The sequence below is a fragment of the Cryptotermes secundus genome, unplaced genomic scaffold, assembly GCF_002891405.2.
Source record: "Cryptotermes secundus unplaced genomic scaffold, Csec_1.0 scaffold644, whole genome shotgun sequence".
Lineage (NCBI taxonomy): Eukaryota > Metazoa > Arthropoda > Insecta > Blattodea > Kalotermitidae > Cryptotermes > Cryptotermes secundus.
Genome location: NW_019742971.1, coordinates 169,514 through 183,993, shown reverse-complemented (window position 1 = coordinate 183,993; position 14,480 = coordinate 169,514). Strand labels below are relative to the sequence as shown.

The window sequence follows — 14,480 nt, the reverse complement described above, 5'->3', positions numbered from 1 at the left end:
TTTAATTTAAAAAGGGACTGTTCTAAAATACATTCAAGAAATTCACGAAAAAGAAGCTTCCGTAGTGTTCCGTGACTATAGTTGGTTTGACTGTTATATATAGTCGATGATTTTTTCCTCTATCTTTGTATTTAATGTAATAAAATAAAAATATAATTATAATATAGTAATAAAAATTCCATGTTGAGTTTTTTTATTTGATCCACTGATTTAACTTAAAATAGTGTAACGTATATTTCACCAAAATGTTATATCTTAAAAATTTGAGCTCCTAGGCAAAAACTAATGCCATATTTGAATTCAGGGCATCAAATTCATATGAAATCAGCTCCAAATACCCCGGCACCAAAACAGCTGTTGGCCTGTGTTATCTTAACAGAGCACTGTGGAATAACAACTTTAGCCTGCTGAATTCAATCCATGCCCTTTCAGCCAAATGAAGATTATCTTCGTCTATCATCCTCTTTGATTATCATAATATCTGAATATAAATTATGAACTTCTCCTTTATTATTGCATTAGTAATACAGATTACAAAGTAACGATAGTTATAGGGGATCAAGAGCCAACCTGATAATGTTTATGCAAAGTTTGTATCTTTGAATAATAAGGGTAATAGGAGATACTGCCGGTCACGGTAGCCGAGCGGTCTAAGGCATGCACTGTCTTCGCTCGCTCGGAAGCCGGGATCGTGGGTTCGAATCCCACTCAGGGCATGGATGTTTGTGTGCGTTTTTCTGAGTTTGTCTACAGGTAGAGGCCTTGCAACGAGCTGATCACTCGCCCAAGGAGTCCTACCATATGTGTAAGATCTAGTGAACCGAAGTGAAACGGAGTGTTTCATGGAGGCCTAGCGCCTAGGGCTGTAGCGCCAATGGGGAAAAAAAATAAGGAGATACTATGGAAATAGCATATCGCAAGAAATTTTCAGGATCTCAAGACTTAATCTGAACCATTTATTTTTTCACTTCTATTAAACACAAGCATAATTAGAATGATCAAGTCATGGAGGATGAGGTGGGCAGGGCATGTGGCACAAATGGGGGAGAAGAGGAATGCATATAGGATATCAGCGGAAAAGCCAGAAGGAAAGAAACTGCTGGGAAGACCAAGGCATAGGTGGGTGAACAATATTAAAATGAATCTTAGAAAGATATGATGGGATGGTATGGATTGGATTGATCTGGCTCAGGATAGGGACAGGTGGAGGACTCTTGTGAACACAGTCATGAACCTTTGGGTTCCACAAAATACTGGGAAATTCTTGAGTAACTGCAGATTTGGCTTCTCAAGAAGGGCTCAGTTCCATAAGTAGGTAAGTAAGTATTACACACAAGAACTTAGTACTTAATTTTCAAGATTCTGAGTCAGTTATATTGGCAATACATAAGAGCAGGTTTATATTAAATGACTGTTTTTGAAGACCTACTACATATAACAATAAGCAAGTATAGAAACTGTATTCCAATCAAATAATACTCACAACATGCAGGAACACATGTCACCAACAGAAATGCAAGGAGTGAAAATGTCAAATACTGATGTAAATATACACCAGTTTAATAAATTCCCCTTCTTCCACTAACATTTTCTCTTTTACATGGATTGGCAACAACCACATCCTTCCATCTTGTCATCCCAAACCTCCTCCTCAATGCATCCCGTTCTTCCTTCGGCATGACACCTTTCCTAACCTGCTGCTCCTATCTTGATCTCAGTCTCCCTACTGGATACTTATCTTTTATTCTCATATTCACAACCTTCATCAGAATTCTCTAATAAGTCATTCTTAAAACAGGCCTGTACCACCTCATTCTTGTCATTTATTAATTTTTCGTCCATGATATGTAAGCAATGTCCGTCTTTTAGTGCACTCAATTTTACTTGTTACTTCACAACATGTTTCGGCACTACAGTGCCATCATCAGGTGCTCTATTTACGTCAATCTATTTCATTGCTTGCCATTACGTCACTGTAAAATTTAAAAAGTAAATACTTTAAATACTTTTTAAATTTTACAATGACATAATGGCAAGCAATGAAATAGACTGACGTAAATAGAGCACCTGATGATGGCACTGTAGTGCCGAAACATGTTGTGAAGTAACAAGTAAAATTGAGTGCACTAAAAGACGGACATTGCTTACATATCATGGACGAAGATCAGTGCAACAGGACGCTAAAATACAATATTAATTTTTCTTCTAACATATTTATCTACAGATTTCTTTTCTTCGCTTTCTTCCTTATTTTCCTTTCCCTGATTTTTCTTTCTATACTTCTTAAAAATCTCATTTCTGCTGCTGTTTGTCTGCTAACAACTGCCTCTATACAAGGCCAGGCTTCTGCTACATGTAGCAATGTTTAAACAAAAGAAAAAACATTTTTCTAATCCCTGGCACTTCCCATTTTCATTAACAATCACCACATTTAAATATATGATTTTCCATACAGTTCGGGTTGTAACAACATGCAAACAAGCATCTGCTCCAAAAAAGTTTAAGTCACCAGAATTGTTTCAACATTCCACAATTCAAAATCATTTGATCTTCTAACAACCTTAAAACATTAATAACCTTCACCGACTTTATACGGCAATTAAATAACCAAATAATTTTAAATTGATGTGCATAATACTATTACTACTGACGGGAACATTACATGACTCCTTGTTAACTTAAGTACTGTTCAATTAAATGTGGGCTTGGGACAGCACAGTCAGTATAGCAACTGGCTACGGGCTGGACATCCATGGGGTCAGAGTTCAAGTCCCAGCTGGGTCAAGAATTTTCTACATATACATACATATATTTCACATTTCACAGTCCAAAATACAATGGACATGAAACTGATTACAAGCAGAACACAAATTTAAACAAACACTGCAACTAATTATTTACTCTCTCCACATCGTCCAGACCGACGCTGGGGAAGACCCTGCTTCTTATCCAACGCGTAATGGGGACTCTTTCACCAGGGTTAAAGCGGACGGAGCGTAAAGCAGACCACTCACCTCCAACTAATGCTGAGGTCAAGAAAATGTGGATTTTTACATCCACTCTCCCATGTGTCTTCATGGCGTAGTGCTTAATTAGTTAAGCACATGGACAACTTTACTTCTACTTCCTTCAGGTTTTGTACTTAAAATTATAATCACCATTTGAACCCTTAAAAATCATTTAAACTGATTTAATAATCCTATCTGAATATCGGGTACCACATTCCGCGCCTAACGGGGCATATTTTTCGAAACAATTATCCAACTGGCAAAGTAGAAATTGATATGAAAATATTCATTAATGTAAACAACAGATACATACAATCAGAACAGGTTATATGTTATAATTTATAACGGACATAATCGATTGCTACATATATCACAGTACTATTTTAAGAGCTATTTCATAATAGGAAGAATGTCAATAACTTCCTAACACTGGCAAACGGTGCCTACCACGTAAGCCAATATCCAAATCTACATAAGGTACGATTTAAATATGAAATACGAAGGATACTTGTTGGACAGATCGTTGTGTTTCTGTATCAGGAGACTGCGACTCTTTCAAAAGTGTGAGTATTTGTATTAAACCTTCCTCTTGCGGCTGCCACGCCATTTTTGATACAGCCTATCCCCTCACACCTGAAAAACGGAAGCAAAAAGTTTAAAGATAGGTCATCACGTGTCCTATAACCAAAACCTCCTTATTTATAAGAAATATGCTACATTTCAATTACTCTTATATAATCTAAATTGTTGTGTTTTTGTTAAAAATAAAATAACGGGAACATTTACATTATACCTTCATTGCATTATTAGTAATCGGTATGTTAGTTGACTTTACTTCCTACTCATTGCTACATTGCCAAATGGGAACACTGACAACATTGATCGTATTGCGAGTTGCAAGATTTATGACAAAATTTTGTTTTTATGCTGTTCTAATTACAGTTCAGCGAAAATAGCGATAAACACAAATCTTTCTGTAACGTCATTAAATGTATATATTAACAGTTCAATGATGGAATGGTACATATGCGAAAATAGACAACTCAGCATAGAAATTCTGTAATTCTCTATCTCTTTCTAAATTCAAATTAAATATTAGCGGTTTGCATTTGCAGGGCTCATTATCGGTTATTATTGAATGTTTCGATTGAGTGGTTGCCTTCAATGCACTCTTAACCCAAATTAGGTAGTAGCAAAAGAGATGCAGGGTAGGATTAGTAGGGTTTGTACGTGGGGCAATTTTTCGAGGTACAAAANATGACTCACGGCAAATTGCAGCCGCGGCGCGCACTTGATTGTACGCTCTGTACTTGTATTGTTCTTCCTCCCCAGATGCAATTTTCCACCACTAGACAGTTTTAAATCTTTACAAAGTTCTCGTAATTTTTAGTTCAAGCGATGTTTCGCCCGTGACAAAACCCATGATTAGTAAGTGCTGTCGATGATGAAAAGATCTTGCTGATAAAGTAGTATACCGAACCGGTTGTTGAATATGCTAGCCACTCCCTATTGTTTCACCAGTAGCTTTTTTCCCCCTTGAGAAAACTGACCTTTCGAACAGCGTTGAATCTGGTTTTTGAATGACCCCTTAAATTTCTCAAATGAACTATTAGAATGTTGACATACTAAAGGACTTTTCTGTTTCCAGAATGTAATTTTATCCTCAATCAAGACATCCGACGGAGATAAACAGAGATAAATGCTCTGGCAGAGGTTGGAGAGGACACGTGTACAACCAAGTGAATGTTGTATCAGGGCAGACCCCTCACCCCCGTCCAAAAAAAATTATAGCCACCAATTATATAAAAGTTACCTTTGAGATCATATAAGTAGGCCTCAATTTCCACTCACAAAAACATTTAGGCTGGCTGTGGGCCTGTGTGGTGGAACAGGCGTTGGAAAGTAGCGAGGGAATGAATGGTCATGTGGAACATGTTTACAGGATGTGTTGATATGTTAGTTCCCATTCTCTCCCAAGGCCTGAGGTGAGGATGGGCAGCAAATAGGCCAGTCATCCTGGAAGATGCAGTTGATGGTACTGTGTGTGTGGATTGAGATGTCAGGGTTCAGAATTGTGGTGGTGAATTTTATATGAATGGTTGTCTAATCTGAGCAATTTCTATTATAATATATCTTCATTATCTCTGGCATATTTGGTTTTTGCCTAAATCTGGTGTTGGGTGCATGGTCAGGATGATATGTAGTTCCTAACTCTTATGAAACTTGCCTCTAAGAAAATACAAAGAATTAATTCCTCCAGAAACTGTCAGTTCTGATATAGTTTAACCTGGAAAGTAGATGCAGATGTCACAGATTTATGAATAAAATTTCACATGTAAAGTAGTCTAAACTAAAATATAATATCTGAATTTATACCATTCAAAATGTTAGAACATCCTATTTTTGAAGCCAACAAAATTTACACCTTTCATAATATTTACATAAGATGGGACCTTAAGCCATATTAATGATCACATTTTAATAGGAAGGACAAGGTAAATAGAAATATTAAAGTTTCATATTTGTGTATGATCAAAACCAAATATGGAACAAAAAGCTAACAAAGTACCCTTAACTAAAAATGGCAATCTTAAGTCAATAAACTGTGCATGTGATTTATTTATAATTTTGTTACAGCTCAATATAAGAGCAACAGAAAATTTTAGTATAATGTAATGAAAGTATATCATTTATTTTTTGAGTCATCTCATATTATGAATTCCTGAGTGGTAGTGTAATTAGCTTATATTTAAGTTCCATAGGTAATTCTGGAACATGTTCACACTCACATGAATAATAAAAAAAGGATAATAAGCATTCTGATATATTACGTACCCACTTTTCTATTGTTATGAGTGAAATTACTAATAAATATCCAGTGCTTACATTTGTTTGCTGTGACCTGCATTGTAGTGACACTATTCAACTTTCACCATCCTCTAACTAAGGGACACATCTCATTTAAGGATGAGCTACTGTAGTTTCACCTGTCTTCAGATTACTGATCTCCAGTTTACAGGCAGACAGTATGTTTGGAAGTGGGTGATAAATAATACCATAAAATAAGTTAAATAATTATTTATTAAACGAGTGTAAAATATATCAAAAGTTATAAATTAAAATAAATTACCAAGAGTTAAGTAATATTATAAAAACTTATATCACGATAAGAAAATATGCAGTAAACTCCCACCTATCCAGAATCCGGGCATCTGGAGTTCTCAACCGACAACAATTTTTAGAACTGTGATAATTTTCAAAGTTATTCATAAAAAAATTTTCAATGTGCACACATGCACCCAACATGTAATAGTTGCTGCAGGTATCCCTAGCATTGCTTTCATCTTCTCTCACACAGGTGCCACTCAGTAAAGCCTAGCTGAATCTGTAAGCCTGTTACAAGTACACATATCCACAATCTGTTACCCATGAAGATTCTGACTGAAGGGGAAAACATGTTGACTGTAAGAGGTTTTTGTAAGAATTCTTCTCACGCAACTGGCAGATTCATAACAGCACACCCCAAACATGCTGGATAATGTGGAGTTCATCTATTAACATTAAAAGAACATTTGTTTTCATAACTGTTATTTTTTAACTAGTGATAATGTATGTAAAGTCGCAGCTTGAAGAGCTCTGAAATACCATATCTGTGTATAGAGAAATCAGTGTTTGAAGATGAGATTAAAAAGCATACTAATTGTAACGTTACAAATTATATCAGTTATTTACACTTATATTTAGTTGATTTATGCAAGACTATAATGTTGTTTCATAGTATTTCGATTGCCCTCAATCTATTTTAAATGAAGTCAATGTTCATACTACCAAAAACAAGGCAATCAATATGCATTGTATAATCATCATTTTGTTGAGTCTTTAAGTTACTGAACCAGTGAATCAGATAAATTATCTTAAATATCTGATACTTAGGGCTTACGTAACTTTTGACACACCACATGCTATTGAAATTACTACTGCTCAAAACTATTCCATGCAAAGAGTTAATTCTGTACCACTGTTGGTCACCATGGAAAAACTATAGCTTGATAATCTTAGGGCTAACAGAAATATCTTAATTAAGACTCCTGTCTTCTGGAATGTGACATCATACAGTCTGGTAGATAGTAACATTTTCGATGAAACCATTTCCTCCATTTTCAGGATAGAAGATGGAAGCAGGGGTTCCTCCATAACAGACTACAACTCATTTTGGAGATGAGCACTATCTTCCATGATATGATGGCATGTAATTTGTTGAAAGCATACCAATATTTCAGAGGAACGTACTCACTCCATCTTAAGGGCCAAAGAATAAGCCGAGAAAGAAAGCGGGGTAAGCAGAGCAGACTTTCAACAGACTACATGGCATATATCCCAGGAGAACATACTCTTCTTAAACACCGCTCTAAGAACAATCAGATCCTACAATTGGAGACGTTCCAACATGATTCCTGTGCACATGCACATATCACCAAAAGCACAAGATGCTTGCTGTAAGGACAACAGCAATTTCTGAAGTGGTGAAAATATACATCTTTTAATGCTACACGGCTTTTCCTAGAAACGTAACTGACATATTGATCAGGATTTGCCACTCGATGTCTAGACTATTACTGTGGAAACTGTCCTGGCATGACTGAGATATCCTATGTAAATCTTCTGTCAGGATGGATCATCACAAAATTAAATACTGGAACTTCCTGAACATTACTGATCTATGAGAGACAACTAGTAGGTTTGTAAAATGTGTATGTACTCAAGTTAAAAGATAATTTATTACAATAGTTGGACCATCTAAAAAAAGAACAGATAATAGAATTAAAATTTAAGTAAAGAGTCTTACAGAAAGATGAAGAAGATGGTTCAGCCAGGCACTGGAAGACATCAAGAAGAGAATAAAGAGCTGGTAAGGACACAAAACAAGATTGTGGGAAGAAAGAGGAGGCTGGAGAGCTTTCAACCATTGTCTTACATAAAGAAATACAAAGCAATGCTGTTGGAAGAACAGAATATCTGGAACTGATTCACAAAATCGATATGCATGCCATTTTAACACTCATAAACCATTTCTCTCCATAGTCCCCCTACAGCCTGAGACACCGCTTATAATTTTGGATGAGTTTTTCTAACCCTGTCCATGGAATCAGTGCAATGTCCTTTCCATGGTACCAGTTTTAGCTTCCCACAGGTTCATCTATCTCTAGCTCTGAAGCCGCTTCTAGAAGGCCACTGATTTAGAACTGATGATGTGAACAATTGACCTAATCCTTCCAGCCACACTTTGGACCTGGGATCAACTCAGCCTCTAACAGAAATGAGTACCAGGAATATTACAGAGGTAACGGGCAGCCAGTGTGTAAGGCTGACAATCTCACCACCATCTGTGAGCTGATTCTCTAGAAAATGTGGCAGCCTCAACATCTCACAGCCCTATGGGCCTCCACGGCCTGTTATAGTGATGATACCTTTTTTAAAAGATGTGAAAACAGCAATGATAAGAATATGATGTTATATTGATATCTGTGTCTTCACAGAGATGTGGTAGAAAAATAATTTACAAATCATAAAATTATGTGGTATTATCCAGGCAGAAGCTAGTGCATCACTTCAAGAAACATGCCTCATAAGCTTACTTTCTAACTTCTGCTCATAATTCGATGAAAAGGTATAACCAACACAGTACATTATACACTGACTACAAGAAAATCACCAGTGTCAGCAGATTGCAGAAATGCAAAAACAACAATCTGGAACGGATATATTAGATTGCTTAAGACATGTGTATGGCCTTTGTAGATGAACTTAATTGTTTTAGTTCATATAATAAGCGAGTCTTATGGAAACATTCAATACATAATTTGGCCATAGTAGAAAATGTCTGAGGGGAATACTTACACAGTTTTGGGAACAAATGAATGTCAGTAATACAACTACCTTCATTAAATCTTCATAAATGTGAAATCAAGCTGAAATGCTATTTCAGTGTTAAGATTACAGTCTTCAGATAATTTCCATGGAAACAATCCTCTTGTAAAACAAAAGGTGAGATGGTCAAACAAAACAAAAGGAAGCCAACTGCAATACTAGTCCACGTCCTGCATATGAAAATATTCACCACAAAATAAACATATGAAATAACATCAGTACTATCATGTGAGTATGTTGAAACTGGATAGTGCTATGTTCGAACAAAACCTGCTACCATTAGCAAATATAATCTCTCCAGATTCATGAACTTTGTCACATAATTTCCCGTGACATCTCATCTCAATTCAATGTTCAAGGATGAACCTTACTAGTATTTTTGTATAAACATGTGTGGCAACCTGTAAGCACCCTGAATTCCATTATGAAAATGTAATGGCCACATACTTAAACCTGCATAATTCATAAAACACAAATGACAATAAAATCACAAGATAATACAGTTTTACTTGAATTTATAAATATATGCATTTTTATAATACTTGAGGCATCTGGCTACTTTGTGCATCTGTAATAAACCTTTGCAGCACAAAATGATGAATATGAATGAGATACATACCTTCAAATACAATTGGACAGTAATATATATATATATATATATATATATACACACAGTTGCCTATACCTGTGGCATATTCAAATTAGTATCGTTTTCCAAAAAGTATGATCATCACTCTAACAAAAGACAGGTTTTCGTTAATATACGAGTACTGTTGAAAACTATTTTTAATGTCAGTGAACGTAGAGTCCGTATCAATCCCAGTAAAGTCAATGAAATGAAGACTTTCATGTTCATAGTCCAATATCAAAACACACAGATCTGTGCCGCAGCTGACGACTGAGAGTCGATTTATTCTCCACATGGTTATGAAGAACATGGCAGCCAGAACTCCAATGCACTATGAGTGCCTCCAACCACTAGAATATCGTTCTTGTAGTCAAACTGCAAAAATAAAATAACTAGTTATGATACACCCAACAAAACTTCATAATCTATCTTTAATAATTTAGTTAAAACATGTCCCACATTCACGTACAAATAAAAAAAAAGTATGATACTAAATAACCTTTACAATAGAAGCAAAAATGCCAAATAATCACAGAATGAACACTGTTCAAACATGAAGGGCAGCACAGTATTATAATGATGGGAGAAACCACATTTACTCACCCCTGTTACTTCCCCAACCTGAGAACTGATGACAGCAATTGTTTCTGGCCTCTGAGTTGGTGTGGATATTCGAACCGTTCCATCAGTTGAACTTGTGAGGATGCTGCCCATTCCATGCTGCACGCATGTCAGCTGTGCACTGTGCCCAACTTTGTACGACTGTAAGTTAACATTACATGCAGCTTTGCAATGATACTTTGCCGATACAGAGTGAAATTTCATGAAATCCTGATCACAGCATCACACAGAATGAATGAGGTGTGCAGTCATGTTGGACTTTGACCATTCTGTACAGTACAGCGAATGAGGGAACGAGGGTATGACCTTTTCAAACACAGTAACAGCTTCTTGGCCAGAGTGACCCAGCAGGAATTACACATTTGTGGGGAGACCATTACAACAGAGAAGACATAGTTTTGGGAACAATCCTGTAGATCTATCTCTGGAACATGTTGCCTCTATATGCTAGGCCTCTGTATATTTCAGCCCTTACACTCTGTCTAGATGATAACTATTGTTAAGTACTAAGAGATCATGGGAGACTGAGGCTATCAAGGAAGAGATGTGATGCCATGCAGTCTGGTAGACATGTACCAGTGTTTTGGAGTACTACTTCCATCTTCAGGCTACACGTCCATGATGTGTATGTACTGACCGTCTTCTAGTGCACACAATCTCACTTGTCACATCACTACATGTTTCGGCATCACTGTGCCATCCTCAGGTGTGTTATTTACGTTAAACTATTGCACTGCTCGCCTCCATGTGTCGTTTGTAAAATTATTTAAAATGTATATTTGTCATGTACTATAATAAAATTTATATATTAAAATTTTGTTAAGATTTATCATCTTATACGTCATATTTCAAACTCACGTATTATATCAATCTTCTGCTATGGGAGTCATTCTTCCTATATTCCTATATTTTGTATATACTACGTCTTGTGATGTGTCCCTCTCTTGTGCCTGCGCACACACGAATTTAAAATATGACGTATGAGATAATAGGTTTTAACAAGTTTTAAATACATAAACTTTATTATTATATAAGGATGTATACAAATTTAATATTATTTGTGAATGGCCACATAAAGGCAAGCAGTGAAATAGTTGACGGATTGATACACCTGAAGATGGCAGCATACTGCCGGAACATGTAGTGTAGAAGCGGTAAATGAGATTGTATGCACTTGAAGACTGTTAATACATACACACTATGAATATGAATCAGTGCAACAGGATGCTAAAATACAACATAGTGCTAGTACTTACATCAACAATATTGAACTGCCCTTGAGCTGGATTTATGAGATGTAAGTTTCCCTTTGAGTCACCGACATAAATAAGGTTGTTGCTGAATGACATGCACATGGGAACATCATTCACTTTACCCTTAAAACAGAAAAAAGATATGTAAGTATGTGCAATAAGTAAAACTTCAACAGCTGTAATTGAAAAGAGGGACATGAAAGTTACGCATAATACAAATTTTGTAAGTAAAATCAATGATAACTTTCATGGCCTGTTCAGGTCTACATACCACATAAAACCTCTCTCTGGTGCATAAATTACTGGATATCAACAGTATACAGAAGAATTATATTCATATATAGGCTGTCCTCTACAAACATTTTGCTTATGACAGAGTTTAAGAAAATGGAGAGGCATACAACAACTGAAGTATACATATTCTCAAAATGTTTTGGCAACACTTCACAACTTAGTGACCTTGACATTCACTTAGTGCAGAAACTAGCAGTGGAAATGCAAATGCACTGTTACAAAGCTAATCAACTCATCACCTGCTTCTGCTGGCTTTCTGCTTGGAGTACTCTTTAACCCTGAACATGGAGGCAACAGTGAAGCTCTCTCTGAACTACACAAAGTTACAAAGCTGGAACACCGTGCTCTTCAACTCTTCATGTTATGAATATGTTCAGTTTGATTAATTAATAATCATATAAAGACATTCCAAGCAAGTGCTATAGATCATTCCAAGATAAATATTTTTTGTGTATTATTCTTGTAAGACAGGATATTTTTAAGAAAAGAGTAAAACTGCTCAATCTGTACTGCATATAAAGTAGTGGTTATAATGGACCAACAAACTTGTTGCTTATGGTTTACCTAATGATACTATCAGCAACTCAGTCTACAAAGTGTCTAATCATATGATGATTGGTGAGCAATAACACGGCGCCACATCCCAGAAGACGGCATTCCTCACAGTCACTGCCATGAAAACCTCAAATCTCAAATTAGAAGGATGTGGAAGAAAGCAGACACAGCCCAATTCAAAATACTAACACAGAACAAACCTTGAGGGACTCAGGGAAAAAATGACAAACCTCCGTCATGATGTCCTGGCCGAGATTTGAACTGGAAACTTCTGAATGCAAGCCAGAAGTGACATCACTATAGCCAACTTGCTCAAATCATATGCCAAAATTAAATTTACATTATGACTTTTAATGTAGCACCTCAAAATGGGGTGGGGGAGTAAAGTTGTCCTTGTGCTTAATTAAGTGTCATGCAAGGAAGATGTATGGGGGAGTGGAGGTATAGCTTCACCATTCTTGACCTTGGTACTAGATGGGGGTGTGGTCAACTTCAGGCCCCGGCTGCTTTATCCATATGGAAAGAGCCTTCAGTACGCATTGAATAGGAGACTGGGTGAGCCCAAGAGCTGGTCTGAATGCTATGGAGAAGAGAAAAATCTTTCTCCTGCTCAGAATCAAACCCCGGCTGTCCAGCCCATAACATGTCACTAAACAGGATGACTTATCCCAACTTACGTAACCCTCAAATATCATACTTAATTGAAAATAGGTGAGTAGTTTTGGATATGAAAAATTTTAACAGGACATATAAGACAATCTGTTATTCTGCATTCATTTTACACACTTCATGCAAGGATTACTTAAAACATATGCAGCCACTCAGTTCTTGTACATGGTTCTTCGCATTATCAAAGCATGTAAATTTCCTCACAGGGTTTGATGAAACATATTAATCTCATTCATAAGGGCTCTGATCATGGCATATCATTACGAGCACTGGATTTCTGGACTTTGGCCATTCTCTAACATGCTAAACACAGCACATTCAAAAAACATCCAATTCTGAAAAGTGTTCTGTTTCGGATACTAGACAGAGGAAAGAGTTCACAAACCCAGTAACATCGAATGTTAATCTCATGCTTACATGCAAGCTTATAACATCCAGACTGTAACACACACCTTATCTGCATACAGGTTTAGTTGCTTCAGAACTTTTTCTGCCCTTCGGTCCCACACGGCTAACGTATGATCCTCACTGGCAGACACAATAAAGTTGCCAAACATGGACAGGGCTAACACAGCACTCCGGTGAGCTCTGTACAGGCTCACCTCAGATTGTCCAACCCTGGTATCAAAGAGCATCACATCCCTCGTCCATGTTCCAGCTGCCACCAGATTGGCTGTACAGTCTAGTGAGAGGACGGCTGTCCGACATCTGATGCACGAAACAGAACATTTACAAACAGACAGTCCAAATATTTTCCCCCAAACTTTAAAAACTATCAGTTAATGCTCTTCCTTCAAATTAAAGGACTATATTTTAAGATAACACAAAACTTTTAAAATGACTGCATTATAACTTCAACATTTTAAAAGATAGACATAATGGTTACAGCCGATTAACTGGACAGCAACAAGCATTTTCTGTTTTAGTCCATGTCCCTCAGTGCTGATAGAGAATGCAATATAAAATGTACTTACTGAAATACAGACACTGGTTGAAGACTGGGAGTGAGCTGCCATGACCTTACAGTTGTGTCCCAAGAGCATGAGTACACAGTTTCACCACAAGAGGCAAACTTCCAGACCCAACCTGTGTGGACATCTGATGATATCTGATATGGAACTTCTGTGTCATCATTCACCACATTAGACAGATCCCACAGTACAATGCTACGGTCTCTTGATCCGGACACACACAGCAAGCCAGACTACAAATAAACAAACCATAAGATTTTTCAAATTCTGTTCTCATTTATATATCATCACTGTCAATGATATGAGAAGAGTTTTGGTGATAATGTTCCTAAATCAGGGAAATACACATTCAAAACTGCTGCCATTATTACAGTTCTGAGAGACAATAATTTCATATAGATATAGGTATACTTATGGGCTGTCAACAAAACAGTTGATTATAAACAGATATTAATGTTTAATAATATTGTGACATGTTGAGCTATGGATCACCCCTACCTCCCCAGCGGTACGTGGCGGTAACGTAACGCTCGCATTACTACGGTAATAGGCG

The 14,480-nt window shown here is 36.7% G+C and overlaps 2 protein-coding genes across 6 annotated transcripts in view; both read right to left on the bottom strand.

The window, feature by feature from the left end:
- Positions 1 to 3,812, bottom strand: part of LOC111873613 (transportin-1) — a 36,745-nt gene extending 32,933 nt beyond the window's left edge. The window contains exons 1-2 of the mRNA XM_023868481.2: positions 3,802 to 3,812; positions 3,517 to 3,641 (exon numbers count right to left, since the gene is read on the bottom strand). Of these exons, the coding sequence (XP_023724249.1) occupies positions 3,517 to 3,615 (99 nt within the window). The 5' untranslated portion in view covers positions 3,616 to 3,641; positions 3,802 to 3,812. The remainder of the gene's footprint in view (positions 1 to 3,516; positions 3,642 to 3,801) is intronic.
- Positions 3,813 to 8,477: 4,665 nt separating this feature from the next.
- The window catches only part of LOC111873612 (F-box/WD repeat-containing protein 9), a 13,654-nt gene continuing 7,651 nt past the window's right edge, over positions 8,478 to 14,480 (bottom strand). For all 5 annotated transcript variants that reach the window (XM_023868478.2, XM_023868477.2, XM_023868479.2 and 2 more), the window contains exons 5-9: positions 13,931 to 14,160; positions 13,409 to 13,664; positions 11,442 to 11,561; positions 10,168 to 10,326; positions 8,478 to 9,939 (exon numbers count right to left, since the gene is read on the bottom strand). In XM_023868478.2, the coding sequence (XP_023724246.1) occupies positions 9,862 to 9,939; positions 10,168 to 10,326; positions 11,442 to 11,561; positions 13,409 to 13,664; positions 13,931 to 14,160 (843 nt within the window). In that variant the 3' untranslated portion in view covers positions 8,478 to 9,861. The remainder of the gene's footprint in view (positions 9,940 to 10,167; positions 10,327 to 11,441; positions 11,562 to 13,408; positions 13,665 to 13,930; positions 14,161 to 14,480) is intronic.